The following is a 26633-nucleotide window of genomic DNA, read 5'->3' on the forward strand; positions in this document are numbered from 1 at the left end:
TGTGTCCTGTGTTTTACGTTTCTTAGGTTCTGAAGGGCCCGCCGTGTCACGATTGTCTTCCATTTTCAGTCCCACAACAGAGAAAAACTGTAGGGAAAACACACGAACCGCACCCGCAAAAATTGAAAACAATACGTTCTTAGAGTGCCTGCGCAATGAACCACACCGAATGGCTGTGCCCGACTAAACTGTGGCGCTGAGAAACAGCTGAGTGTCTCGCCGCGCAGGCGCGTCGACGGCATATGCACTAGTATCGGCCGGACGCGCTGGTGCGCCGATGGCAGTGAACGTGTTAAGTGTGGCCCAGGATATGGAAACATGTTTTATCTCATCAAAACAGCTGTTAATCAATCACATTTCCTTTGAGTAAGAACTATTTTCATGAACTAGTAGAAGAAATATATCATTACAGAGGCTCTAATTACTTTTAAAATTTTATGACTTCAGTGGTATGTGTTGTTTTTGCAGTAACCCACGATTGGGGAAAACTCGTGGAAGAAGTCCAGAACTACATCAAGTCTCTGAATTTTAACTATCGAAAAGAATTAAGAACTAATAAAATCACTTACCATAATGCTTTTGCTGAATTTGAGGATGCTCATCGTATCAAGGTAAAATTGCTTATTTTCACTTTGCATCTTATCTCCTGTACTTCATGAATCTACCTTAATATTGTTGTGAAACTTTGCATGTAGAAAGAAACGTATCCAGAATTTTATATAAATCACTGATCCATATAGCTTAGTATCTTCATATGTTTTGTATAAGGTTCACTCTGAAAGTTGAGAAACTGTTATGTGACTGTTCATCTTTAGAAACCGTATGTGAAAAAAACCTCACCCTGATGTTCTAAATGCTATTCCATCCATTAAAACCAATTGATGTAGGCTTTGTGGTTGGCTGCTTTTGGGAAACCCTTTTAGTAGACATCATAAACAAATAACGTCTTTCACTGTTGAGGCAGGAAGGAATTGCATGCACCCAAATAATGTGTTTGGAATGTTAGAAGTAGTGTCTTGACCTGAGGCTCCTCAAACAGGAACTTCATTTGCAGCATGTGGTGCACTAGTGTGCTGTCATGGTGGAGAAGAATCTCGCGCATACCTGATTTTGGAAGTTTCTCTTTAACATATTCGAAGAACTTGTCCAGACCAACTTCAAAATACCAACAAGAATCACTCTCTTCCTTAAAGACTTAAATGAAAAAAGGGCCATCTTCAATCATACAGACTTAAACCTCATGGATGTGCACTTTCTCAATGGTTTTTGAAGGTATGTTAAGTGCCGATGCCTGACATGAGTGTGTTATCTGTGAACAAAGCCAGTGTTGTCGCGAGTGGAGCACTGTATAAACATCAAGAACATAAGCCAGAAAGTTAGTACCCAAAGCAGCTAGGTGAGATTTAACTGACCTCTTGTGACATAATATCCTGTACTGGGTGTGACCGTTCACCTAGAACCAAGCTTTGCTAGCAGAGACCTGGTAGTCACATGTCTGGTGGCACTAACTGTTTCTAACTGTAATGCCTCCACTATCATTCTTGACCACTGGTGGGGATATTAAACCCCTCCCTCTGAAATAGGAACGTAGGGTCGGTGAGTCAGGAAAGTCGAGAGATAGCACTGTCTATAAGTGCATTTGAGACTATTGACTAAAATCTTATCCTGGCAAAAGGCCCGGTAAAGGGCTGTGGGGGCAGTGTAGGTGTCAACATGTCCACAGCATGAGAGTGTTCCTTTGCCAACAGGGAGCATTTCCGTCACCTTGATTTCTGAACTACAAACCCTCACCCACTTGTGTGTGAGTAAGGATGCAGACGTGCAGGTAATTCCTCAGTGCAGGAGGTGCAGGGAGAAGCTGAGAGTTCTTTTTGGAGGCAACTTCGTTGTTTGGTCTGGGGGTCTGAGCCAGAGGCAAGGGCACAGGTGCCGATTGCAACTGGCTGTAGTCAAAGCTGATTGCGGTGTTGTCAGACAAATGTGCATGGCCCTCAACGTCAAACAGCTTGCAGTCTCTGTGGCGTACAATTACCTCTTCAGTCCACCCTGGACACTGGCTGAATGTGCACTACTGGTCATTAAAGTTGCTACACCAAGAAGAAATGCAGATGATAAACGGGTATTCATTGGACAAATATATTATACTAGAACTAACATGTGATTACATTTTCACGCAATTTGGGTGCATAGATCCTGAGAAATCAGTACCCAGAACAACCACCTCTGGCCGTAATAACGGCCTGGGCATTGAGTCAAACAGAGCTTGGATGGCGTGTACAGGCACAGCTGCCCATGCAGCTTCAACACGATACCACAGTTCATAAAGAGTAGTGACTGGCGTATTGTGACGAGCCAGTTGCTCGGCCACCATTGACCAGACATTTTCAATTGGTGAGAGATCTGGAGAATGTGCTGGCCAGGGCAGCGGCCGAACATTTTCTGTATCCAGAAAGGCCCGTACAGGACCTGCAACATGCGGTCGTGCATTATCCTGCTGAAATGTAGGGTTTCGCAGGGATCAAACGAAGGGTAGAGCCACGGGCCGTAACACATCTGAAATGTAACGTCCACTGTTCAAAGTGCCGTCAATGCAAACAAGAGGTGACAGAGACATGTAACCAATGGCACCCCATACCATCATGCCGGGTGATACGCCAGTATGGCGATGAATAATACACGCTTCCAATGTGCATTCACCGCGATGTCGCGAAACACGGATGTGACCATCGTGATGCTGTAAACAGAACCTGGATTCATCCGAAAAAATGTTTTGCCATTCGTGCACCCAGGTTCATTGTTGAGTACACCATCGCAGGCACTCCTGTCTGTGATGCAGCGTCAAGGGTAACGGCAGCCATGGTCTCCGAGCTGATAGTTCATGCTGCTGCAAACGTCGTCCAACTGTTCGTGCAGATGGTTGTTGTCTTGCAAACGTCCCCATCTGTTGACTCGGGGATCGAGACGTGGCTGCACGATCCGTTACAGCCATGCGGATAAGACGTCTGTCATCTCAACTGCTAGTGATATGAGGCTGTTGGGATCCGGCACCGCGTTCCGTATTACCCACCTGAACCCACAGATTCCATATTCTGCTGACAGTTATTGGATCTCGACCAAAGCGAGCAGCAATGTCGCGATACGATAAACCGCAATCGCGGTAGGCTACAATCCGACCTTTATCAAAGTCGGAAACATGATGGTATGCATTTCTTCTCCTTACACGAGGCATCACAACAACGTTTCACCAGGCAACGCTGGTCAACTGCTGTTTGTGTATGAGAAATTGGTTGGAAACTTTGCTCATGTCAGCACGTTGTAGGTGTCGCTGCCGGTGCCAACCTTGTGTGAATGCTCTGAAAAGCTAATCATTTGCATATAACAGCATCTTCTTCCTGCCAGTTAAATTTCGCGTCTGTAGCATTGTCATCTTCGTGGTGTAGCAATTTTAATGGCCAGTAGTGTATAAAACCAGACACAAGAGCCTCATGCCTATGTGGGGCACACTGCAAGGGGCACAGGAAGTGTAACGGTATGCGATGTCTGTATCCATGCAGGATTTAGCTGGATTGACCCTGTTAACAGTGGTGGACCTACGTGTCACGAGGAAGCTGTTCAAGTCATCCTATGTTGACAACATTTGCAAGGCCTTCTGCATCTGTGTTATGAGGGTACAGACTGTCCACTCAGCCTGTGCCTTTGAGGTGGAGTGATAGAGGCGGTGATCAAATGGTTGACACTTTTGCGTTGACAAAAGGCCTTGAACTGAATCTATGTAGATTAGGACCCATTGTCAGGCGCCAGGCAATAGATGCCCACTCAATAGCAAAAATCCTCTCAAGGGCATGATTGTACAGTGGTGTTGGTGAAAGGCATGCACACCACAAATGGGAAGTTACGGAGTGTGTCCATCACTATAAACCACATAGTGCCCTGAAATGGCCTCACTAAATAGACATAGACTCTCTCCCAAAGGTGGTAAGGGTAGAACCACAGTGAAAAATGTTCAGGTGGGGATGCTTGATTGAGGGAGCAGGCATGGTGGGAGTGAATGCGTCAGGCATGGTGGGAGTGAATGCGCATTTAATATCAGCATCAATGCTGGGCTAGTAAATGTTGGATGTGCCCCACCTCGACAACCTCCTCCCCCCCCCCCTTTCCCTCCACCGTCATGCACGTCATCCCCCCCCCCCCCCCCCCCCCCCAGTGTATTGCATGAAGGAGCTGGGGAGGATGCAGGGGCACTCCGGTGGTGAAATGATGACTCAGCATTCAGTCCTACGTGGCCAGTGTTAAGACAGCCTGCATGACGTGGAGCCGATAGTACAGAGTGAAATAATTGTGAAAACAAGGGTCCACTTGGCAAGAAACATGCTTTGACCACTTCTGGACCACTGACAAACCCTTGTGCAGGACTGGGTCATAAGATGACACTATGCTTAACTTTTGCATCATCAATGAGAATTCATCCAAGGTTGTTGCAGCAGTTGGTACAATGCAAAACAAACTGTTTTCTGGCAGTTGAATTCCGTTTTGTGGCCAAGAGGAAGGCAGTACATGGCGTATGCATTGGCATGTTGGACAGTACAGCAGCAATGGGTTTCCTAATGATACCTCCTTGAAAACAATGCCCAGCACTGCAGATTGTGCCATCTTATCCAGGAGCTTAGACCAATGCCCAAGGGTGGTCAGTCAACAGGTCATATTTCCTGCCGTACAAATATACATAAAACTTCTTGTCTCCATAATGATCTCTAAAGCCGCCTCCTCAGTTTGGTAGTAGGTGAGCTGATAGCATTTAACATTTAGAGGTAAATGCAGCTGGGTGACAACCACTGCAGTACCGTACTTGGACACAGTCAAGTGGAGCTAATGGCTCTGTCGGTTGAACTTTTTCGTAATCTTAACTGGGCAGATTTGCCCGCCCTCCTTGACACTGATATGTATATTGCACAAGTCAAAGAAGTTTCAGTCCGGTCCTGACTGCAGTAACAGGCATACATGAAGTTGATGCCTGGATCGTGTGATGGACTGCTGGGGCGATTACGAAAAAGTTCAACCGACATTGAGGAGGGAGCAGAAGAATCGATGTACTTAAGTCTCTCGAGATGCCGTTAATCTGGGTGCCCTCAAACTTAGGTGAGACTTAGAGGCAGAATTAGAAGAAGGTGAGACAGAATCATCAAATGACACTGTTTGCAATGTGACTAACAATTTGGGAAACCTGAGTTTCATTCATAAGTCTGCTGAGCTGCTGCAGCGACCCCAAAAGATGTAGCAATTTTAAGCACTTTACCAATACTAGGATTGGACTTGACCAAAGCTTTAGCTGTAACCTCCCTGTCAGGGATAAGACACACACTCACATCAATAATTCCATGTACAAAGCTTTACATTCTGGCATCTGAAATTGCACTTGGATGGGAGGCCCTGCAACTCAGCAGCCCAAGCTGCGTAAGACTTTGTATTGTTTGTCACACTGATTAAACTGGAACCTAGCAGCAAGGCACATCTGATTTGGATAACAGAGCAGTGAGGTCACTTGAAGACAGTTCACTAGGCTCTGAGAGTGGTTGCAGTTTCTAAATAATTACGTATAAACAAATACAGGAAGACGAAAGCAAAGCACTGTGCTAGCTACTAGAAATGCTATAAGCAAATTAATACAGTTTAGAATGGTTGAGGTAGACGTCCCAGCTCTCTGCAGACTTGTATAACACTGTGAACAGTGGTGGTGATCTACTTATGGCCTATCGATTAATGTGGGAGTTGTAGCTGACAAACAAGCTGCAGGAGAACGACCTGCTGTTCTTTGTGCTGTTGCTCTTGACGCACACCTGTTACTGTTGGAGTGACAGCTGTTGCTGCAAAAGTTTTATAAACTCGAGATCCATAACATAAGAGCTGGAAGTGAACACATTGCCGTAGACACAATAGGCTAAGAATTTGTTGCCATTAAAGTGTCAACGTGTAATACAAACTTGTGATCCCGTGAACAAAGCCAAGGTTGTTGTGAGCATAGCACTGTATAAACAAGAAGAATGTAAACCAGTAATCCACATCCAAAGCAAGGTCAGAATCCGAATAGCAGCTGGGTGAGATTTAACCCAGTTCATGCTGTGTCCTACACTACACTACACTACACTAGACTGGGCTGTGGCCACTCACATGGAACCGAGCTGCTATTGGCCAAGACCATGTGACCTGATGGTCGCGCCTCTGATGGCACCTGACTGGGTCTAACTGCAGTGCATCCACTCCACCATTGATAACGTCCACTGCCAGGGATATTAAAATGTGTACCTCTTATCTGCTGCTTTTTTTTTTTTTTTAATATTCATGGTGGGAAACATGAATGATTGATTTGAACTTTATGGTCAGTACCACCATAAAAATTAATGATAGTGTATACATTTACTTCACACAGTCTCAATCTGTTCAATGTGTCGAACACATGTCTGGACAGTTTTAATTTACTTTTACTGCTGATCTGTATGTGCATTGACAACCAATCACCAGTGTTGGACTGCAAAACTTTGCTGATAAACTATCAGTCACATTTGTAACAGTTATCAGTAAATGTCTTGTCACATAATTTTGATACTGATGAAGGGATGTTTACAGTGAAATAGTTAGTGCCAAAGTTTGTCAATTGCTTCTTGATTTCGTACTTTTCATAATTGTAGCCATCCTGTGTCTGCAACGAGATTGAGAAAGAAATGTATAAATTATTTCTTGCTGATGGTATAAAAGACTAATAATTTCTCACTAAAAAGTGTACATTCAAAATTTGTACCATATAAGTTCTTACTCTTTCATGTATCAGTGGTTTTAGTTATGTAATTGGGATTGGAATAATGAAAGTACTTCTTGATGAATCTTTTAGTCCGTTTTAAAACATCGTACTAGATTAAAACAGTTTGTCAGACTGGGACTCAAACCCAGTATCTCACCTTTCGAGGACAATTCTCTTACTGAGCTATCGAGGCATGGCTCATGACTTACTCTCAGAACTTTACTTCTGCTAGTACCTGTCTCCTGCTTTCTGCTCTTTTGAGAAGCAATGAGGAAGAGTGTTAGAGGTGAAGCTGTAAAGACAGGTCTTGAGTTGTGACTATGTACACAGCTGTTAAGTATGTAGTCCATGGAAATACAAGGTTTTGGGTTTGAGTCCTGATCTGTCCACAATTTTAATCTGCCAGGAAGTAGTTGAAAGTATTGTTATTAATTAATTGTCTCGTTTTCTACTATACTAAGATGTTACTAGGAAATGAAGTAATGATTTAATTTGATATTTATCAATTGTGGTATAAAGAAGCATTGGAATTAATACTGCTGGTTCTAAAAAGTGATATTAATGGGCACCTATTTGTGTAAAAATGGTTATAATCAAAACAGCTTTATTTTATAAACAGTGGAATGAATAAATATATCTGCTCATCATGAAGTGGCTATATTATTCAGCACACAAGGTACCAAGACAACATGGAATGTGTGCATGCAGAGTAAAAGGAAGAAGAGTGAAAGTTCATAAGCAGTGTTATCATGTTCCATTTATTGTTTATTTGCCTCTTTACTGCTAAACATCTACTATGCAGTAATAGTTGCCTGTATTCATTCCATTGTTTTGTATTACACCTAGGCTTTCTCAGGATCTTTAAAACAAAGTGGTGGTAAATTTGATTTCAGATGCAAAATATTAAAAACGAAGTCTCAACTCTCACGGCTCAGAATTTTGTAATAGCTGTCGGTGGCCGTCCACATTATCCTAATATTCCTGGTGCGAAGGAGTATGCTATAACATCTGATGATGTTTTCTCTCTGAGGTACAATCCTGGGAAGACAGTAATAGTTGGTGCATCGTACATCGCACTTGAGTGTGCTGGCTTCTTAGCTGGATTTGGTCTAGATGTAACTGTCCTGGTGAGAATACATAATTCCTTTTCTACTAGAAACCCACTTAGTAACAACTAGTAAGTTACTTTTAACTATGTAAAAACTTAAAATTTCAAAGTATATTTTCTGTTGTGTGAGCTTCTTTTATATGCAGGTATTTGAGTGACGAAAAAGTAAATTAAGGGTTAACTTCAGCATTGTTTCAGAAATATCCAAAACAGCTCATTTTCACACACAGGTACGATCTATACTGCTGAGAGGCTTTGATCAACAAATGGCTGAAATGATTGGAAGCCACATGGAATCCCAAGGAGTAAAATTTATCAGAGGGTGTGTCCCTACCGGCATTGAAAAGATTGAAGACGGTGCTCCACCAGTTTTAAAGGTATCACAGTGTTCCACATTTGTTTGATCTTTTATAAGCTAGTGTCATCAGGAAGTAGCATTTTATTGACTTTGTAAGTGGTTCTTCCTTAGTGTGTGTAAAAGAGCAAGGTGGGATCATCCTACTTATTCTTGTACCACTTGCGATGCCATTATAATTGTCCCTTTTTCTGATCTCATTTTCGGTAGTGGTGCATGTATATATTTAGTTATTTTATATAATTTCTTATTCTCACCGCACATTGCATTGTGCCTCATTCAACATTTTCAGTTGAAGCTGTGAAGCCCTCCCAGATTAAGTTCAGCAACAGCTCAACAAGTACAACTGCCATTAAAAATATATCTTGTGTCCCTTTTTCTCCTCTCCATGCGCCGCCCCCCCCCCCCCCCCCCCCCCCCGCCCTCTCCCTCCTTTCCCATCTGTTTTGCCCAGCATTAGTGCTTTGTGTATTATATAGAAAAGCATTTGAGTGGAAACAGTCTTATTTGCTGAAAACTGGTAGAGTAATTATTGTGATGGGGGCAGTTGGAAGTAAGGAGACCGATGTACAGGTAGTTAAAGAACTATGACTAGTGGAGATGGAGGCTGAGATACTTGTAAGAATAAAAGAAGTTGGAGATTCCCAGAACAGAACAAATAGGAAGATAGGTATTTATACAAGGGAGTGGAAACAGATAAAAGAATCACATAATTGTTATGATGTGAAAGTGCACAGATTCCATTTTTGTCTGCTTTTCATTAATGTCATCACATTCCAAAATTATTTCCATCTTTGGATCAGCAACGCCTAATTGGAATGTACTACTTCCAAAGAATTAATTTCTCTCTGTTCACTAGCTGCACTGTAACTTATTGTCTGGTATATGGAAGATGATATTTATTTCACCACACATTTGTGCTTCTCCATGTACAACTCATTATTCTTTACAGGTTCATGCAGTAAAAGGTGAAAAACGAGAATCAGTTGAGATAGTGTGTAATACCGTTCTGTTTGCAACTGGACGGAATGCATGCACTAGCAACATGGGCTTAGATAAGATTGGAATAGCACTGAATAAGTCGTGAGTATTTATAGCAATTTCCATGACAGATAATACCAAACTTTCAGCAGTAATAGCTAGAGATGTGCCAAGTTCCCTCTTGTTGTCTGAGCTTTGATTTTGACAAGATTTTTGAAGTATAATTAATGATTGTAAAACTATTTACATTATTTTGTATTCTGGTGTAACATGTTTTGTGTATATTTTGCAGGAATGGAAAAATTTTAGTTGATGAGTATGAACGCACATCAGTCAACAATATATTTGCAATTGGAGATGTAATTGATGGAAAACCAGAGTTAACACCAGTAGCCATTCAAGCTGGGAAGTTATTGAGTAAGGTATGTTTGTTGTACTTGACAGCTCAGGAGCGAACAAACATTGTAATTATAGGTCATTATGGTGTAGAGTACTTTTTTTAAGTCGTCAGTCTTCTGCCTGGTTTGATGCGACCTGCCACAAATTTCTCTCCTGTACCAACCTCATCATCTCAGAGTAGCACTTGCTGGATACATTCCAATCTCTGTCTTCCTTTACAGCCCCCCCCCCCCCTCCCTCCTCTACAGCTCCTTCTAGTACCATGGAAGTTATTCCTTGATGTCTTTACATATGTCCTATCATCCTATCCCTTCTCCTTGTCAGTGTTTCCCACATATTCCTTTCCTCCCCAACTCTGCAGAGACTCTCCTCATTCCTTATCAGTCCACCTGATTTTCAGCATTCATCTGTAGCACCACCTCTCAAACACTTTGATTCTCTTTTGTTCTGGTTTTCCCACAGTCCATGTTTCATATCCATACAATGCTGTTCTTCCTTAAATCGAGGCCTATGTTTGATGTTAGTAGACTTCTCTTGGCCAGGAATGTCCTTTTTGCCCATGTTAGTCTGCTTTTGTCCTTGCTCTATCTGTCATTGATTATTTTAACTTCATCTACTCCATGATCACCAATCCTGATGTTAAGCTCCAAGCTGTTATCATTTCTGTTACTTCTCATTACTTTCATCTTTCTTCGATTTACTCTCAATCCTTATTCTGTTCTCACTAGACTGTTCATTCAGCAGGTCCTGTAATTCTTCTTCACCTTCACTCAGGATAGCAATGTCAACAGCGAATCATATCATTGATATCCTTTCACCTTGAATTTTGATTCCACTCCTGAACGTCCCTTTTATTGCCATCATTGCTTCTTCAGCGTACAGATTGACCAGTAGGGGCAAAAGACTACTCCCTGTCTCTCACCCTTTTCAAACCGAGCACTTCATTCTTGGTCATCCACTCTTATTATTCCCTTTTGGCTCTTGTACATACTGTATATTACCCGTCTCTTCCCATAGATTACCCCTATTTTGAACTTCTTGCACAATTTTACATTATTGAACGCTTTTTCCATGTTGACAAATCCTATGAATGTGTCTTGATTTTTCCTTTTGTCATGCTTCCATTATCAACCACATCATCAGAATTGCTTCTCTTGCATCTGTACCTTTCCTAAAGCCAAACTAATCATCTTATACACGCTCAATTTTCTTTTCCATTCTTCTGTGTATTATTCTTTTAAGCAACTTGGATGCTTGAGTTGTTAAGCTGATTGTGCGATAATTTTCACACTTGTCAGCTCTTGCAGTCTTCGGAACTGTGTGGATGATATTTTTCCAGAAGTCAGATGGTGTGTTGTTAGAGTCATACATTCTACACACCAACTGGAATAGTCGTTTTGTTGCCACTTTCCCCAATGATTTTAAGAATTCTGATGGAATGCTATCTTTCCCTTCTGGCTTATTTGATATAAAGTTCTCCAGAGCTCTCTTAAATTCTGATTCTAATACTGGATCCCCCATCTCTTCTAACTCAACTCCTGTTTCTTCTTCTGTCACATTAAACAAACCTTCCCCCTCATGGATGTGTTCACTGTATTTTTTCCGTATAACCGCTCTCTCCTCTGCATTTAACAGTGGAATTCCCATTGCACTTTAATGTTACCACTCTTGCTTTTAATTTCACTGAAGGTTGTTTCGACTTTCCTATATGTTGAGTCAGTCCTTCAGACAATCATTTCTTTTTCAATTTCTTCACATTTTTCATGAAGTCGTTTCATCTTAGCTTCCCTGCACTTCCTATTTATTTAATTCCTCAGTGACTTATTTCTGTATTCCTGAATTTAGCTGAACATTTTTGGCTTCCTTCTTTCCTCCCTCATCTGAAGTATTTCTTCTGTTGCTGTGGTTTCTTTGTAATTACCTTCTTTGTATCTATGTTTTCCTTGCCAGCTTCTGTGATTGCCCTTTTTAGAGACGTCCAATCCTCTTCAACTGTACTGCCTACTGAGCTATTCCTCATTGTTTATAGCCTTAGAGAACTTAAAGCGTATCTTGTCATTCCTTAGCACTTCCGTATCCAACTACGTTGTATATTGATTCTTCCTGACTAATCTCTTAAACTTCAGCCTACTCTTCATCACTACTGCCTACTCTTCTTCACTGCTACATTGTGATCTGAGTCTGAATCTGCTCCTGGGTACGCCTTGCAATCCAGTATCTGATTTTGGAACCTCTGCCTGACCATGATGTAATCTAACTGAAATCTTTCCATACAACCCAGCCTTTTCCAAGTATACCTCCTCTCCTTGTGATAATTGAAGTACCATATTACTGCCCTAATGTTGCAATCACATTGCTATGCATTGACATTTGTTGTAGTGTAGTAAGAAAATGCCTTATCTGATGAAGATGATGTGTTAAATTACATTGGTCAACTCCAGTGAAATAAACCTATTTCTGTCAAGTGTTAGGGCATATAAGTTTCAGATCTTTAGAAAACAGTGGTAGGTAAGTTACATGCAGTTATGCAGGTGCTAATGTTCAAATGAAAATTTGAGAACGAGCATTGTCTGGCCATTTTACAATCAGTATTTGTATGACAAGTGCAGTATAAAGGTCCAAAATATTTTGTCATTTATGCTGATATGTCACTATTTGGCAGACTAGAAATATTTTGATTTGAACTGTATATGCTTCTGTGAACATTTGCTTAGTCAGCACAGCTTTTAAGACATTTGCTTCATAGCTTTTGTGTACTGGAGATCAAACATTTTCCACTTTTTGGTTCAATTGTCTCCATGTGCACTTTGCAGACATTAACCATTAAAAAAGGAAAAAAGGTACTATCATTAAAATTCTCTTACTGCTGTAACTACATCTACACAAAGTGTACAGAAAGGAACAGGGTTCATATCCCTGTTGGGCCATCCTGAATTAAGTTTTCCGTGCTTGTCCAAAGCCAACACACGTCAGCTGGTTTGATTATCTAGGTGTCGGCCATTACCAATCCCCATCCAACAGAGCAAGTTTTTAATTTCTAATCACCATATTGGAGAAGCATTCACTTCAGACAGTCCATTCTACTCAAAGACATTACAAAGAGATTATTTTTTTAACTGTTTCCAGCTTCTGTCAAAACATTTATAAAGGAAGCATTCCGTGCATTATGACATATTACTTTCTGTATGGAGGTTAGAGACCTGCAGAAGCTAAACATCAAATTCTTCAGTTATGAATTGCAGTTATGGATCTTTATGGCACTGGAAAACTGGTAGAATTTAAATTACTTAGTGACAAAGGTAACCACTCAATGAATACTGGAGATGAAGAATCGTAGACAGGTAGACAAACAAGACTGAAAAAGATTACAGTGTATCCCCTATGTTACATTTTTGTGCAGTCCAGACTTAAAAAACACAAAATTGACAAAAATGCAGAATCGAGGAAAATGTTAAAATCCCACAGAATACGAGCAAAAACACATGTAATTAGCATATATGATTAAAAATCACAATCCTCTCCAATACTTTGTATAAAATCAGTCTAAGTGAAGGAAATTAAATGTACAATACAGCATTTATACAATAATTTGTGGAAATATATATCATCAGTTATTAAAAAATCAGATATATAACAGCAAGTACAAGTCATCAAAAAATTGAAATTCATATCTGGGTATGAGGTAAACGAGCATATTTTCCAAAATGCTGCAATCACAAATTATGTTTTGCAAAAACAGACATAGTGTCTGATGGTATAACTGCAATCAGTGGTTTTACAATGTTACTTATAATCCATCTTGATTGCATAAAATGTTTATTCACATGACCGGTTTAGAGACCTCTAAACCATCTTCAGATCTGCAATTTCAGTTACAGGAGTAACCCGTCCACACACAGCAACCTTCACATACTGCATCACATGTGCTTAAATATCTACAAACAGTGCTTCTCTGTCAAGCCTCAGGGAGGGATTGCTGGCAAGAGATAGTTTTTCCTTCAAAAGTATGTGTGATGTTTTATGAACAGCTACAGTCAGTTTGTCACCCTTGCACCAATGCTACATCTGAGCAAGCACATCATTCATCTTTTCCCCAAGTCTTGCCCTGGAGTCCGCAGTCACAACTACTAGGATGTCGTCTGCATATGCAACAGCATCTTCCAGTAGCATGTGCCCTGTTTAACAGTTGTATTAGGTGTTCAGTTGTAAGATCCAGAACAATGGACTACTTATGGAGCCTTGAGGAAAGCCCTTGGTAACCTTTTTGAGTATCTTGCTCTGCTGTGCAATCTGCTAGATACTACATATGCTACACTGATCTACAAAGCTCTCATACAGACATTTGGGGACATCGAGATCTTGGAGGTGTGTAAATATCCCAGGCCACCAAAGATTATTGAATGTGCCTGCAATGTGAATCATGAGCGTGATTGTGTACTTGGCTGTTGAATTTTCTAAACTATGAAGAGCTCTGTTACCTGCATCATATATACAGTTCCCTTGTCTGGATCCATATTGACACTCATGTAGACCAAAGAGCTCCCTGTGCAGCTGCAACTGGTCACAGAGCAGATGCTCCCAAACTTTGGCCAAGACATTTAACAAGAAATAGGTCTATAGCTTTTTGGTGATGCCAGGTCTTTATCCTTTCCCTTTTTAATCCTGATGTGCTAGCTGCCTTCCATATCACCAGACTCCTAGCTATTCGTGACACTTCGTTTAGTAATGCTGTCAAATATGGCACTGTCAGTGGACCTACTATCCGCATGACCTTGGGGTAAATGTCATCCAGGCCAGGTACTTTTGCAGTTTCGAACTTGGAAATTGTGATAGCACTTTCTTCTTGAGCAAAAGGTGTCACCCAACATCTGATTGTCATATTTATTATCTAGTCCACTTGTTGTGCATGTATTTCAGCATCTGTGTTAGTGTTTCATCATATAGTGGGGCTGTTCGCAGATTTTCTGCTAACTCCTTCGATCCAGCTGTCATTAAGCCATCCTCTCTACGAATTGTGTACATGAGAGTAGGTTCCTTAACCTTTTCAGTCAGTAGCTTATACGGTCTTCCCCATATGTCAAATTGCAGTTGCCTTCATAGAAACTTCTCCCAGCATGTTCTTTTAATTTCCTGAAGCAATGTTTTGTAGTGCATCTTAATTTCCCTGTATTAATGGAGCCCCACAGTGTGCTCAGATTGCCCTAAAGCATGTCTATAAGCTTTTCATCTTAACCTTACCCTTCTCAGCATGGAAAGTTTTGGGCTCTAAGGGATTGTAGCCTGACTTTTTATGATATTCTTAGGGATATAATGTCCTGTGCTCTTTGCAAGAGTTCAGTTAGTAGCTGCTCACTCAAGTTGATATGTACCAGAAGTGGCTGAGGGGAATGCTGCAACACAGGCAACTAAGCCATCTCAATCCCTTTTCCTGATATTTAACCCAGTCGTGCTTTCCACTGCTTGGGTCCCTCTATTATTGACAGTTTCCCATTAGATGACAATTGCATTATACCTGCTCGTCACTCGAATGTGCTCAGCTGGTTTTCTGAATTTAAAACGGTGAGGTCCAGTTCCTGTACTGCGTCCTGTGCTATCTTACCTTGTTTGTCTGTTGCCTACGTGCCACTGAAAGTATTTTGCATTCGCATCTATTTTCACAAGGAGAGAAGCACCTTGTCCATATAGAGCTAGCACCTCGTGTTTATCTACACAAGGTACAATGGGATGAGAATACTGCATGTATAGACTTACTGCAATCCACTTCGTCTGCGTGTCCTTCACTTCTGCTGTGACCATGTGCTTGTCACACATTTGTCCCCCCTTAGTCACAGTTAATTTCCTACTTGTAATCACAATGGCAGACATTTCCTACTGGTAATCATAATGGCAGACGTTGCCTCATCATAGTCAGTAACTCTTAACATATCCACAGATATGGAGTGTATTGTTTCTGCAGTATGGTTCTTGCAGACAGATTATATCAACACTCAGCTCGTCAGTTAGCTTTTGTATTTCAGTTGTAGCCAGTTTACTTCACGCGCCATTTATCTGTAGTATCTTCATCCTTTTATGTGTTTAGAGTGTCAAAGAAAACACATCCATATGCTTTTACAAAATCCACATATAAATGCTCAATGTCAAATAGTTCATTTCTTCTTGTGAACGCCTCCGAAGGAGGTCAAATAATGGTTTAAACTCTGTTGACAAATTATATACTCTCAAAAGAATCGTATGTAATCCCCCAGTTATAGGAAATGTACTAGATTTATCTTTGAGATGCCGAACTCTAATAATACGTCTGAGAGCAACCTGCAGTACTCTGGGATCTGCCAAATGACTTAACTTGACAGTAGCTTGTAAATTGTTGTAAATTTTGTCTGTGTGTTATTGTATATCATTTTCAGTGGGGCTTTTAATGTTAGAAACATGTTTTATATTTGATAGAAAGACCTGATTTTTCACTGCACTTCACTGTTTAGCAATTCTTATACTCATCAGTATTACCACAGGCACCACACTCCACTTCATATGGAAATAGTGGAGGAAGCTGCATAGGTTTTTGCTGCTACTGCAGATGTGGTGTTGATGTCATTGTGATCATCACCATTTTTTATTGTACCCTTTGGCAGGAGCTCCATGTAGATGCAGTATCAAGTTGGACAGCTGACAAGTCGGGAAGCTTTCCGTTGCAGCCGTTGCTGCATGAGGAACATCTTTTCTGTCAGCAGGCCCTACAGCTTGGATTGATGCAGATGTTTCCGATAGTCTCTCCTCAAACAATGTTCATGAATTTAATCTGGTGTGATTTTGCATGTGATGACAAAGTGTATTCTAGTCTTATGAACAGGTCACTATGAGTTATACTGTCTGTGTTTAAACTTCCTGAATGTTCAGCTGCTTCACTTGTAAAAAACTTCGTTTATCATGTAACTCATCTTTGTCTGCATTATTACCCACTTAAGAGACTGTCTTCTATGTTTCTTTGCAAGTACTGTCTCTTCTGTGGTATAACATCATCTATGAAACTCGTGAAGCCAAGATGCTGCTTTTCAATAAATTCTGTAGTGATTGCTGCTGGAATGTTGTCAAAATGTGAAACTCCTCTCCCTGGCAGTATAATCCCAAGTTGCTGACACAAAGCTGTGGATGGTGCCAATTCCTGGCTGCTGTCAATCCATTTGCTGTGCAACGTATCTTATGTTATCATAGATTTGATATGAAGTTGACCACTCTATGATTGCTTGTATTTTAGATGGATCCATAGTCTGTTATAGCTGTTTCATCTTCTAGCAGCATTGGGTAAGTTGCACAGTCTTTCCCAGGTGTCACACATTTTTTGTTCCTGTTGCAACAAAGGATGTAGACAGGTTTCTCTTTGATCTCTGTCCACCTCACAAGACACAGCTTCAATGCCCAGACAGAGATGCAAACACTCGCCCACCCCAGCAGCCTCAGCCTGACTGTACCCAGCAGCCCATAGCCAGGTGGAAAGAGGTTGGGGGGGGGGGGGGGCGGCATCTGCACTATCACGACACTTCGCAAGAAGATGAGTACTTCAACAATGACAACCGGCTTTAAACCAGAGAGATTTTCATCAGTACAATATTCTTGTTGAACTCACGATAGTATTTTTCCTGTCTCATATTCCACCATACCAGGTGGAACAGTTTTGTCATACAACTTTATTAGTTGAATTATTATATTTGCCATTGACTGTATGGTTTATTACAATATCCATAATTGCCATTTTGACCTTAGGCCATTTTAAAGTGGTTACAGGTGCTGAAAACACAGCTGTAATTATTATTAATAAAAGTGTGAGAACATGGCTCGTATCAGCCTTGAACACACACTTGTTATGCTGACTATTGCTGCTTTTTTGGCATCTGTAATTGCTTGAAAATAATCTAAGGTTGAAATTGCAATACTGGGTAATGTAATAAACAGTGGTGTATATGAAATCATTAAAAAAAAGTTTTGTCGCAGTATGTTCCCTCAAGGATCTAAATAAATTTGAGGGAATGTAGTCTACTCCAGGTGCCTTGTTTCAACTTCAGTCTTCCAGTGGTCTGTCAAATTCTTCTTGCAGTATTATATCTCCCATCTCTGCCCTCTTCCCTTTCCATAATATTGGCTTAAAGTTCATTTCATTTGTGTAACCCTTCTATCTATTCCTTCTATCAATCAGGCTTCCTTTCTTTGCTTAGTATTTGTTTGGCACCTTCCCATAGTCATCCATGTTTGTACATTATTTGCATTTCTCCTCCAACCATTCCTGCTTTGTCATTTTACAGTTTCTGTCAATCTAATTATTTACACATCTGTGTTCCCTTTTACCTGCTTTACTCACTTTGTTCTTTTAATATATTTTCTCCTTTTGTTATCCAGTGATTTCTAATACGCATTTCCTTTTTGTCTGTTTGATCATCTGTTGCCTCCACAATTTCATCTCTCAGGGCCATCCATTTGTCTTCTGTTGTACTCCTATCCCCCCATTTCAGTTATTAATTACATAAAGCTAAATTTTCACTTCCCTTAACTATCTGAATAATTTCTTTTATCTCGTAGTACATTATTTCAATTTCATCATAGCAGGCATATAAACCTGCTCTGCTGTGATGATTGATTCATTTCTATATGGGCTATAATAATGTGTTCATTATAGTGTTCATAAGAGCTTACTTATTACTTTCTTATTTATTATAAGACATACTCCTGCACTACCCCCCTCTGATTTTGTTTCAGTAACCCAGTATTAACCTGTCCAGAAACCCGTTTCTTCATGCCACCTTACTTCACTAATTCCCACGTTAATATACTTTTCTCTTTTTTAATTCTGTAACTTTTGTATTTTATTAATGTAGAACACCAAATTTGTTTTTCCTGATGACAACAACTTCGAGTAGTTCATGCCAGGACTGTTCTAAATATGGAATGTTTTACCCATGGAAATGCCATCACCATTAAGCCGTACAGTAGAGCTCTGCATGCCTTCAGGATATATAATTGCTCTAGTTTTCCCTTGCTCAGGTGTTCACAGTACGAACATAGCAAGTCCACATCAGCTTGTGTGAAAAGGCCAGATTATTCAATCAATGAGGCTATAGCCACTGCAGCTACTAAGAAGGCTGCTGCTGTATTTAGAAACGATGTTAGTCTGCCACTTGTAGATATTCGTGCAATGGATTTTGCAGCTCCTCTACAGCTATTTATATCTAGGAGGCATGCAAGCTGCCGTATTGTGACAGTGTCTAGGTTTTTTGAGGAGATCACTGTCAGTGAGGTTAAAAAATATCCCTCAGAGCTCTGAATCAGGTTTCTCTCTATTCCCAGAAATCTCTTCACTCAAACACATGAATAAATCTTGCACATAAATGGCCTGTTTCTTCCAGATATTGACAATATTGAGGTTAATTTCAGCATCCCAACTAAGATCACACACACACACACACACACACACACACACACACACACACATATATTTCTATTTTTATGCATGGTTGGGTTTGTGGAAGGGCCTGCCATGAGACAGGTAACCAGAAAAGCTGGTATGAATATAGTAATAAGAACCAGTATCATCACTACCTTTTTTTCTTATCACTGGTGAGTTTCTTGACATACTGTACTAGTGGTAATTGTGCCAAAAAAAAAAAAAGGCAGGTCCTTCTTGAGCACCATACTGCCTTGTTATTTATCATTTCTTCAGAGAAAACTGAGAATCTAATAAACAAACATTGTTTTGTCTTTTTCAGAGATTGTTCAGTGGAGAAATGACAAAGATGGACTACACATTTGTCCCAACAACAGTGTTTACTCCACTGGAATATGGTTGTGTGGGTTTCTCAGAAGAACATGCTATTGATGAATATGACAAAGAAAATATTGAAGTGTATCACACTCACTTCAATGCAGTAGAAAATGCCCTATCAAATAGGGATGAAGGCAAACCATACATTAAAATAATATGCTTGAAGAGTGATGAGGTAATTTTACAGTTTAGTTTCTGTATTTAAAGTTTTTAGTTCCACTGCAAGGAAATTCATTTGAGAAACAGACACACACATTTAAAAGTGAAAAACTGTTCCTAGCCTTTGACACTATTAACTTCGTCCTCATGGAGAAAAGGAGGATAGATTGTATTGGGTTAGAAAGAATAGCCAGGTTACTTTCACCTCAGGATAAAAGGAACCGTAGTGACCTGTTCCTACTTCCTTATCATTCCTTCTCAAGGAAAGATTTGATACTTCTGGAAGAAAGGAATATTTTTTTCTTTGTTAAATATGTCTATCAAAAGTATTGAACTGAATTTATGCCTACTGGAACAAAGTAATGGTCAACCATTTTCTCTCTTTGTAAATTTTAAAGTTACTAGTACATTCATAGTAATTAATGTGAATATCTCACCATGTTTATTTAGTCACAATAGCCTGTGATTTGATGCAAGGATACCTATCTAGAATAAAACGATAAAAAAAATCCTTTAAAAGTTGAAGGAGTCACTCAAATACATACTGGACAGTTTTCCATAGTACAAAGTACCTAAGCAGATGCGTTCATTGTTTACAATCTATATCTAATATATTTAATACTTCTACTAAGATTTACATAAAATAATGGAAAGGCAACCACTTACCTGGTGCATAGTGCACAGAAACATGTAATAGGAAACAGTTAACACTAGCTATCTAGCTTTTGCTCTTTTTCTTGTAAGAGTACACACATATACAGCCCCAAACACTTACATGCTTGCAGTAGCAGCAAGACTGATTATTACTGTCGCTTATCAAAAGCAGGTGCCTCGGTTGATGGTGTGGGGAGGGAGTAGGGAAGGATGCACGAGGCAAGTAGGGATTAGCAGGGTAGCATGAGGCAGGTTTATAGCCAGATGACTCAGTGGCTGCACAACAAGACAAAAGGAGTTCAGAGGGTAGAGCAAATAAGTGAAAGGGAAAGGGGGAGGGGGGATGTAGGAAAGGAGGGGAATGGTGATGGTGATGAGAGTCAGGGAGGGTTGGGTGTGTTGGGGAGGGGGGAAGACAGAGGCAATACGTGATCTGGATGGGGAAGGAGTGATGTGGACAAAAGAGAGAAGGATAAGATAAGTTGAGGCAATGGGGAAAAAGTTGTGGAGATTTAGGCCAAGGGAACTGAGATAGTGCAGGAAATGCTGGAGAGACAAGTCCCACCTGCATAGTTCAGAGAAACTTTTGGTGGATGGGAGTACCCAAATGGCCTGTCTAGTGAAGTTGCTGTTGTAGTTATACCTTGGTTTTGTGCTGTGCAGCATGTTTGACAACTGGATGGTAAAGTTTGCAGTTTGACACAGTTTGATGGTGCCCATTCATTTCATAGGAGTGAAAAGTTGTTGTGCCCACTTAGAATGCTGTACAGTAATTGCAGCATAACTGGTATATAACATGGCTGCTTTCACGCATGGCCTTGCCTTTTATTGAGTAGGAGATGTCTGTGACTGGACTGTGGTAGGAGGTGGTGGATGGATGTGTGGGACAGGTATGATCATGAGGAAGTGACTCTTGGGGGTGCAGAATTAGGAGCAGGATTTTAGTAGGGAAGAACAAAGACACTCTGTAGGTTGGGTGGGTGACAGAACAGCACTTTGGGTTCTGTGGGTAAGATACCCCTCATCTCGGGTCACGCTGAGTCATCAAAGCCCTGATGAAGGATGTGGTTGAGCTTTCCAAGGCCAGGGTGATAATGGGTGATTAGAGGGGTGCGAGTTGGTGGCTGGTTAACAGGATTACTGGTGCCATATGAGAAGATGGCATAGGAGATCTGTTTATGGATGAGCAGGATAGGATATTGTCTGCCAATACAGTCTCTGGTAACGTTATCAGGATATTTTGACAACTTCTGCTTTCCACTGCAGATGCAGCGTCCATCTGTGGTTAGGCTGTTTGGAAGAGACTTTCTGCTGGGAACAGGTGACAGCTATCAGGTTACTGTTGATGGTTTGTGCACTTGATATGAATAGACGTATTTATAGAACCATCAGAGAGGTGGAGATAAACATATAGGAAGGTGGCTCGTTGTGAGAAGGATGAGGTGAAGCGGATTTGGAAGTCAGTGTTAAGGTTATGGAAGAAGGAGCAAAGGTTGTCCCTGCCACAAGTCCATATCACAAAAATTTAATCATTGAATGTGAACCAGACAATAGGTTTTAGGTGTTGACTGGAAAGGAAGGTTTCCTCCAGATGGCCCATAAATAAGTTGGCGTAGGATGGAGTCATCTGAGTGCCCATGACAGCACCACAGATTTGTTTACAGATTTGACTTTGAAAGTGAAATAATTGTGGGCCAGGATGTAGTTGGCTAGGAGTATTAGGAAAGATGTTGTGGGTTTGGCAACAGGAGGACTTGGGGAAAGATAGTGTTCCAGGGCAGCAAGACAGTGGGCATTCAGGAATGTTGGTGTATAAGGACATCGCATCCAAAGTAACAACAATGATGATAATGGGGCAGAAACTACGGAAATGTGGTGAAAGAAGTGAAGAGTATCTTGAATGTTGAATGGGAAGTTAAAGCAAGTGGCTTGTAGGTGTTGGTCAACAAAGGCAGAGGTTCATTCAGTGGGAGCATTGCACCCAGCTGCAATGGGACAACCAGTGGGAAGACCTGTGTTGTTGGATTTGAGGAGTTTGGGGAGTAGGTAAAAGGTACGAGTGTTGGGGGGGGGGGGGGGGGTTGTTGGTGTGAGGAGGGAGATGGATTCAGGTGCCAGGTTTTGGGATGGACTTACAGCTTTGAAGAGCTACTGTAGATCTTTTTGGACTTCTGGGATGGGATCATGGTTGTAAGGTGTGTATGCAAAGGTTTCAGAAAGCTGACGGAGACCCTCCGCCACATAGGCTCCAGCACTGTGGTCACTAATTGTAGTGACTTTCTCTGTAGGAAGTATAATAAGGTCTGGGTTGGTTTTCAGCTTATGGATAGCTGTTTCTTCCTCATGAGTGATGTTGAATTCACTGAGAAGGGATGTAGAAAAGAAAGGTGAGACAAGGTTAGAAGTGAGGAAATCTTGAAAGATGAGGGAATGACTGGGTGAAAAGGAGGAGGATCATGGTTGCAGGGAGGTTGAAACTTTTTTTAAACAGTTTTGATTGGCTGTTGTCAGTGGGATGTGTGACGAAGAAATGTTTCCACTGCAGAGAAGGGATAAAGGAAAGAAGTTCTTTTACAAGTCCAGCATGGGTAAATTCAAGTTTTTGGCTAAAGATGAGTCCTTTAGAAAGTACTGAGACTTCTGTAGGGTCAGAGTTTTGGCAGAAAGATTGACAACAGTGTTACAGGATGTGTGTTAAGGAGTTGTCTGTTGGATGGAGGAAATTTTTTGTGATATGAAAGATGAAGTAAGTCAGCAAGGAATGGTTGGGGAGCTTTTAGGTGTTGGGGGGGGGGGGGGGGGGGGAGGATTGGATCAGAGTGGTAGGCCCTTTCTTGGTTACAGGCAATTCTGTTTGGCCATAGGACAGGCGTAGCTGGGGCAGCCTTATCAGATGGTGCTGGGAACGCTGTTCCAACTGTTAAATGGCACAAGTCTCTTGCTGTAAAAGAATTAAGGGAATTGTGGTCATAGAGTAAAAGGATTTTGTGAAAGGAATAGATGCTGCCAAGAATGGTTTGAGATTGGCATGTGTGATTATGAAGGACCAGATTGGTGAGGATGGGGGACTGATGGAATTGGGAAACGTGAAGGTTCTTGCAGTAGGACTGGTGACAGCTTTGAGATGCCAGTTTTAATTGTAAGCCCATTAGACAAAATACTGTTTGCCATACAAGCTTTCAGAAAGAGGGTGTGTGCGTGGAGTTGTTAAGGCAAAGGAGATTTTTTGGGAATTGGCAGAGGTAGGATGAGCCAGGGGTTCATAGTTGGATGGTCAGAAGACAAAAGGAGTAGCTGAAAAAAGATAATGTGTGTGGAACGTAATATATTTCTTTGTTTATGACAGTATGAAAATGACTGAAACATTACTGCAGACTGTTGACAAACTTGAAAATTTATTGTGGCAAATGATTCCGGCAACCTTCTTTTGACAGTGTGCTTCACTGTATCAGCGCCCTAGTCATTTACAGTACCCTTAACATGTAGCAAACTTGATGACCTTTTCTAACACCTTCTCACTGTTCTTACTTATCCATCAATGACCTTAATGTGATCGGCACACTAAAGGGTGTTCTGGATGGGAAACAACTAAAGAATAGTAGGCCACATCAATAAACAATTGTGCATATCTGTGTTTACTTTTTATTTTGAGATAACTAATTAGGAAAATAACATATTACTCTCTTGATATTACCAGCCAACAATACACCAGAGAAAATGTTTATATTGAATGACCGATGTATTTCAAAATGATTATTCTTGGTTATACCTGCTTGTAATGGAATATTTTTTTAATGTAATTTTGTTTGTATTTGCAGAATCGAATTATTGGCTTCCACATATTGGGACCAAATGCTGGTGAAATTACTCAGGGCTTCGGACTTGGTTTAAAACTTGGTGCAAAGCTGAAAGATTTACATAATCTTGTGGGAATTCATCCAACATGCGCTGAAGTAAATTTTTATTTTTACTTTACATTAACTTTGCAATTCAGATATAGTTGTGTAGTGTTGGATAGCAGCTGAAAGAGTTTCATGGCTCTTAAATGGTATGCAGTAGTTCACACAGATGTGTACTAAGACAGCATTGCTCGATATTGTGATTGCTTGATGGTACACAAAAAGAAAGCCAAATGTAAATAATGAATGTTAAAATGAAATAGTAGAATGAATAAAAGCTGACAAACGTTTACCTGTAGACTTCCACTAATAAAGGTGCATCACATGACTGAGGTTCTACAAAGTAAGCAATGACTATGATCTGTTAAATTGTGGGAGATGTATGAAGAGACAAAATAAGTGAAAGCTATAGTAGAGGGGTGACTAATGTACTACACAGTGCAAAGTGTGAGAGGGAATACTAGTAAAGCAACATCTGAAATTAAATACCCAATTGAATGAAAATGTAAAGAAATCGTACTGCTGTCAGTGCCTTCGACCTCCTGTTCTACTCATAGTTGTCAATTGCTCAAAGTTCACAAATTCAGCAACAGACTAAAAACCATTTTTTCCAGGCTTTTGCTGTCCTTTCAGTAAACTGTTTGATTTCAGCAGTACCAAACTTCTGTAATTTTCTGCGCTACTAACACATTTGCTCTATTGCTTGGATTTTTTCATGAATTTTTTCTGCTCTTAAACAGACAAATCATTACCACCCACAAACTGAAGATTGTTCATATAAGATCTGTACATGTCTTTATATGTTTCAGTTAAGTGATTTAAGAACTGCTTCTAAGGCTGCAGGAAATTGCCTCAGTGTGATGGAGTCAACTAGTTGCACTCCTCCTCATCCCCCCACCCCCACCCCAATACTAAAATATCTATGCCCTTGGCATAAGCTAAACTTCTATACAAAAGTTAGATTAGTGGCGAAAGAAGAAAGGATCGAAAAATACTGTGACACCAACAGTTTGCTTGCAAATAGAAATTATGTTTTATTTATAAGAAAGAAATATTTCTTCTTCAGTTGGGCACATTATTTAAAAATGATGATAAATCAGTGGATTAGAAGTGTTCTGCTTGTCATGTTTGCACTTTTATTTCCTTGAAATATAATGCCACCAATAGCATTTTTATCCTGTATCACATTGTAGAATCCTCAAATACCTTGAAGCACATTCTCAGCAGTGTGGCACGTTTCACAGTGCGGAATTTCATAACTTTGTGAACTGTCAATAGATGCAGGCAGGTACAAATGGGGGTTAAAATACCATTTCTTGCCAAGAACATATTATCAAGCAACTTAATCCTACTATCATCAGCCACTAAAAAGTTCATTAAAAAATAACCACTTCACAGCAGAACTAACATCATGCCTTATCTGCATGATGTTCAGTGGTGTCTGCAAGATATTTGTCTGCAGAGCTTACAACTGCATTAGTTCTTATAGTTTCCTCATAAACTGTGTATCAAAAGTCCAGTGCTATTTATGTGTATGCAAGACAGTCAACAATGTGTCCCTGTTCACAGAAGTTCAGAGATGGCGGGTCTATTTTTATGGGATAAGCAGCTTAGAAATTTGGCCTTGAATAAATTGAGTGCTGTGCTCTTAACTGGATAATGTTGCTTCAGTCTGCACAATAATTTTCTTCAAACATTCATCTGGAAGAGAAGGTGGTATTCAATACAGTTTTAAGAAATTTATGCAAAGAGACCAGTCTTGTAACAGAGTGGTCCTGAAATGGGGCAGCATTAAGTTTTGTAGGTGTATGGAGCATCACATCTTCATTCTTGGTTGCAAGCATTCTGTAACAGCCACAGCTATATGGATGAGGTTCTACAACTTGCATGTGACTTTCTAGAAGTGCTAGTAGTCCATATTTAACATTTTGTGACCAATAATTCCTGTCCACTGAGGAAGAAACAAATTGCAGTAAGTCAAGTGCCAGCACAAAATCTTTCTGGCCTTCACATAATTCTTTCATATGAGTGTAGTTGATTGTCATCAGTTCAACAACAATATAAAATAGCTGCCACACATGCTTGGCAATGATGTTGCACATACTAACAGTAACCATATACCCCATTTTTTCAGAAGAATTATCCAGTTTTGTTAATTGTTTAAAATTTGTGACTTTGTTCACAAAACTTCCCTGAGTATATGTTTTGGACACTAGTGTATGCGCTCATAGGTATCAAACCGCGCCTAGTACACATCCACTGCGGCGCTCGGGTCCACAGCACAGTTGCAACACCTGAGGATGGGCTTATGAGAGCCCGAAACCAGTCGTGATAATAAAACAAGTTTACAACTGAAGTAGTATTTTCAACCTCTAGTCTTTCGATTAAGCTTTACTTTGTTCTGTAACTTTTACACCATCTTGGTCAGGAACTAAATCCTCATTCCTAATCATGCTTAACTTTTGGACACAGCTGTA

At 40.4% G+C, this 26633-nt stretch overlaps 1 protein-coding gene across 1 annotated transcript in view; it reads left to right on the plus strand.

Annotated features, from left to right (window-relative positions):
* LOC126183630 (thioredoxin reductase 1, cytoplasmic-like) overlaps positions 1-26633 on the plus strand; it is a 99427-nt gene that overhangs the window by 67747 nt on the left and 5047 nt on the right. Inside the window, exons 5-11 of the mRNA XM_049925753.1 lie at positions 469-611; positions 7687-7920; positions 8132-8278; positions 9209-9339; positions 9530-9659; positions 19389-19619; positions 24076-24210. Of these exons, the coding sequence (XP_049781710.1) occupies positions 469-611; positions 7687-7920; positions 8132-8278; positions 9209-9339; positions 9530-9659; positions 19389-19619; positions 24076-24210 (1151 nt within the window). The remainder of the gene's footprint in view (positions 1-468; positions 612-7686; positions 7921-8131; positions 8279-9208; positions 9340-9529; positions 9660-19388; positions 19620-24075; positions 24211-26633) is intronic.

Source organism: Schistocerca cancellata, chromosome 4 (genome assembly GCF_023864275.1).
Source record: "Schistocerca cancellata isolate TAMUIC-IGC-003103 chromosome 4, iqSchCanc2.1, whole genome shotgun sequence".
Taxonomy (NCBI): Eukaryota; Metazoa; Arthropoda; class Insecta; order Orthoptera; family Acrididae; genus Schistocerca; species Schistocerca cancellata.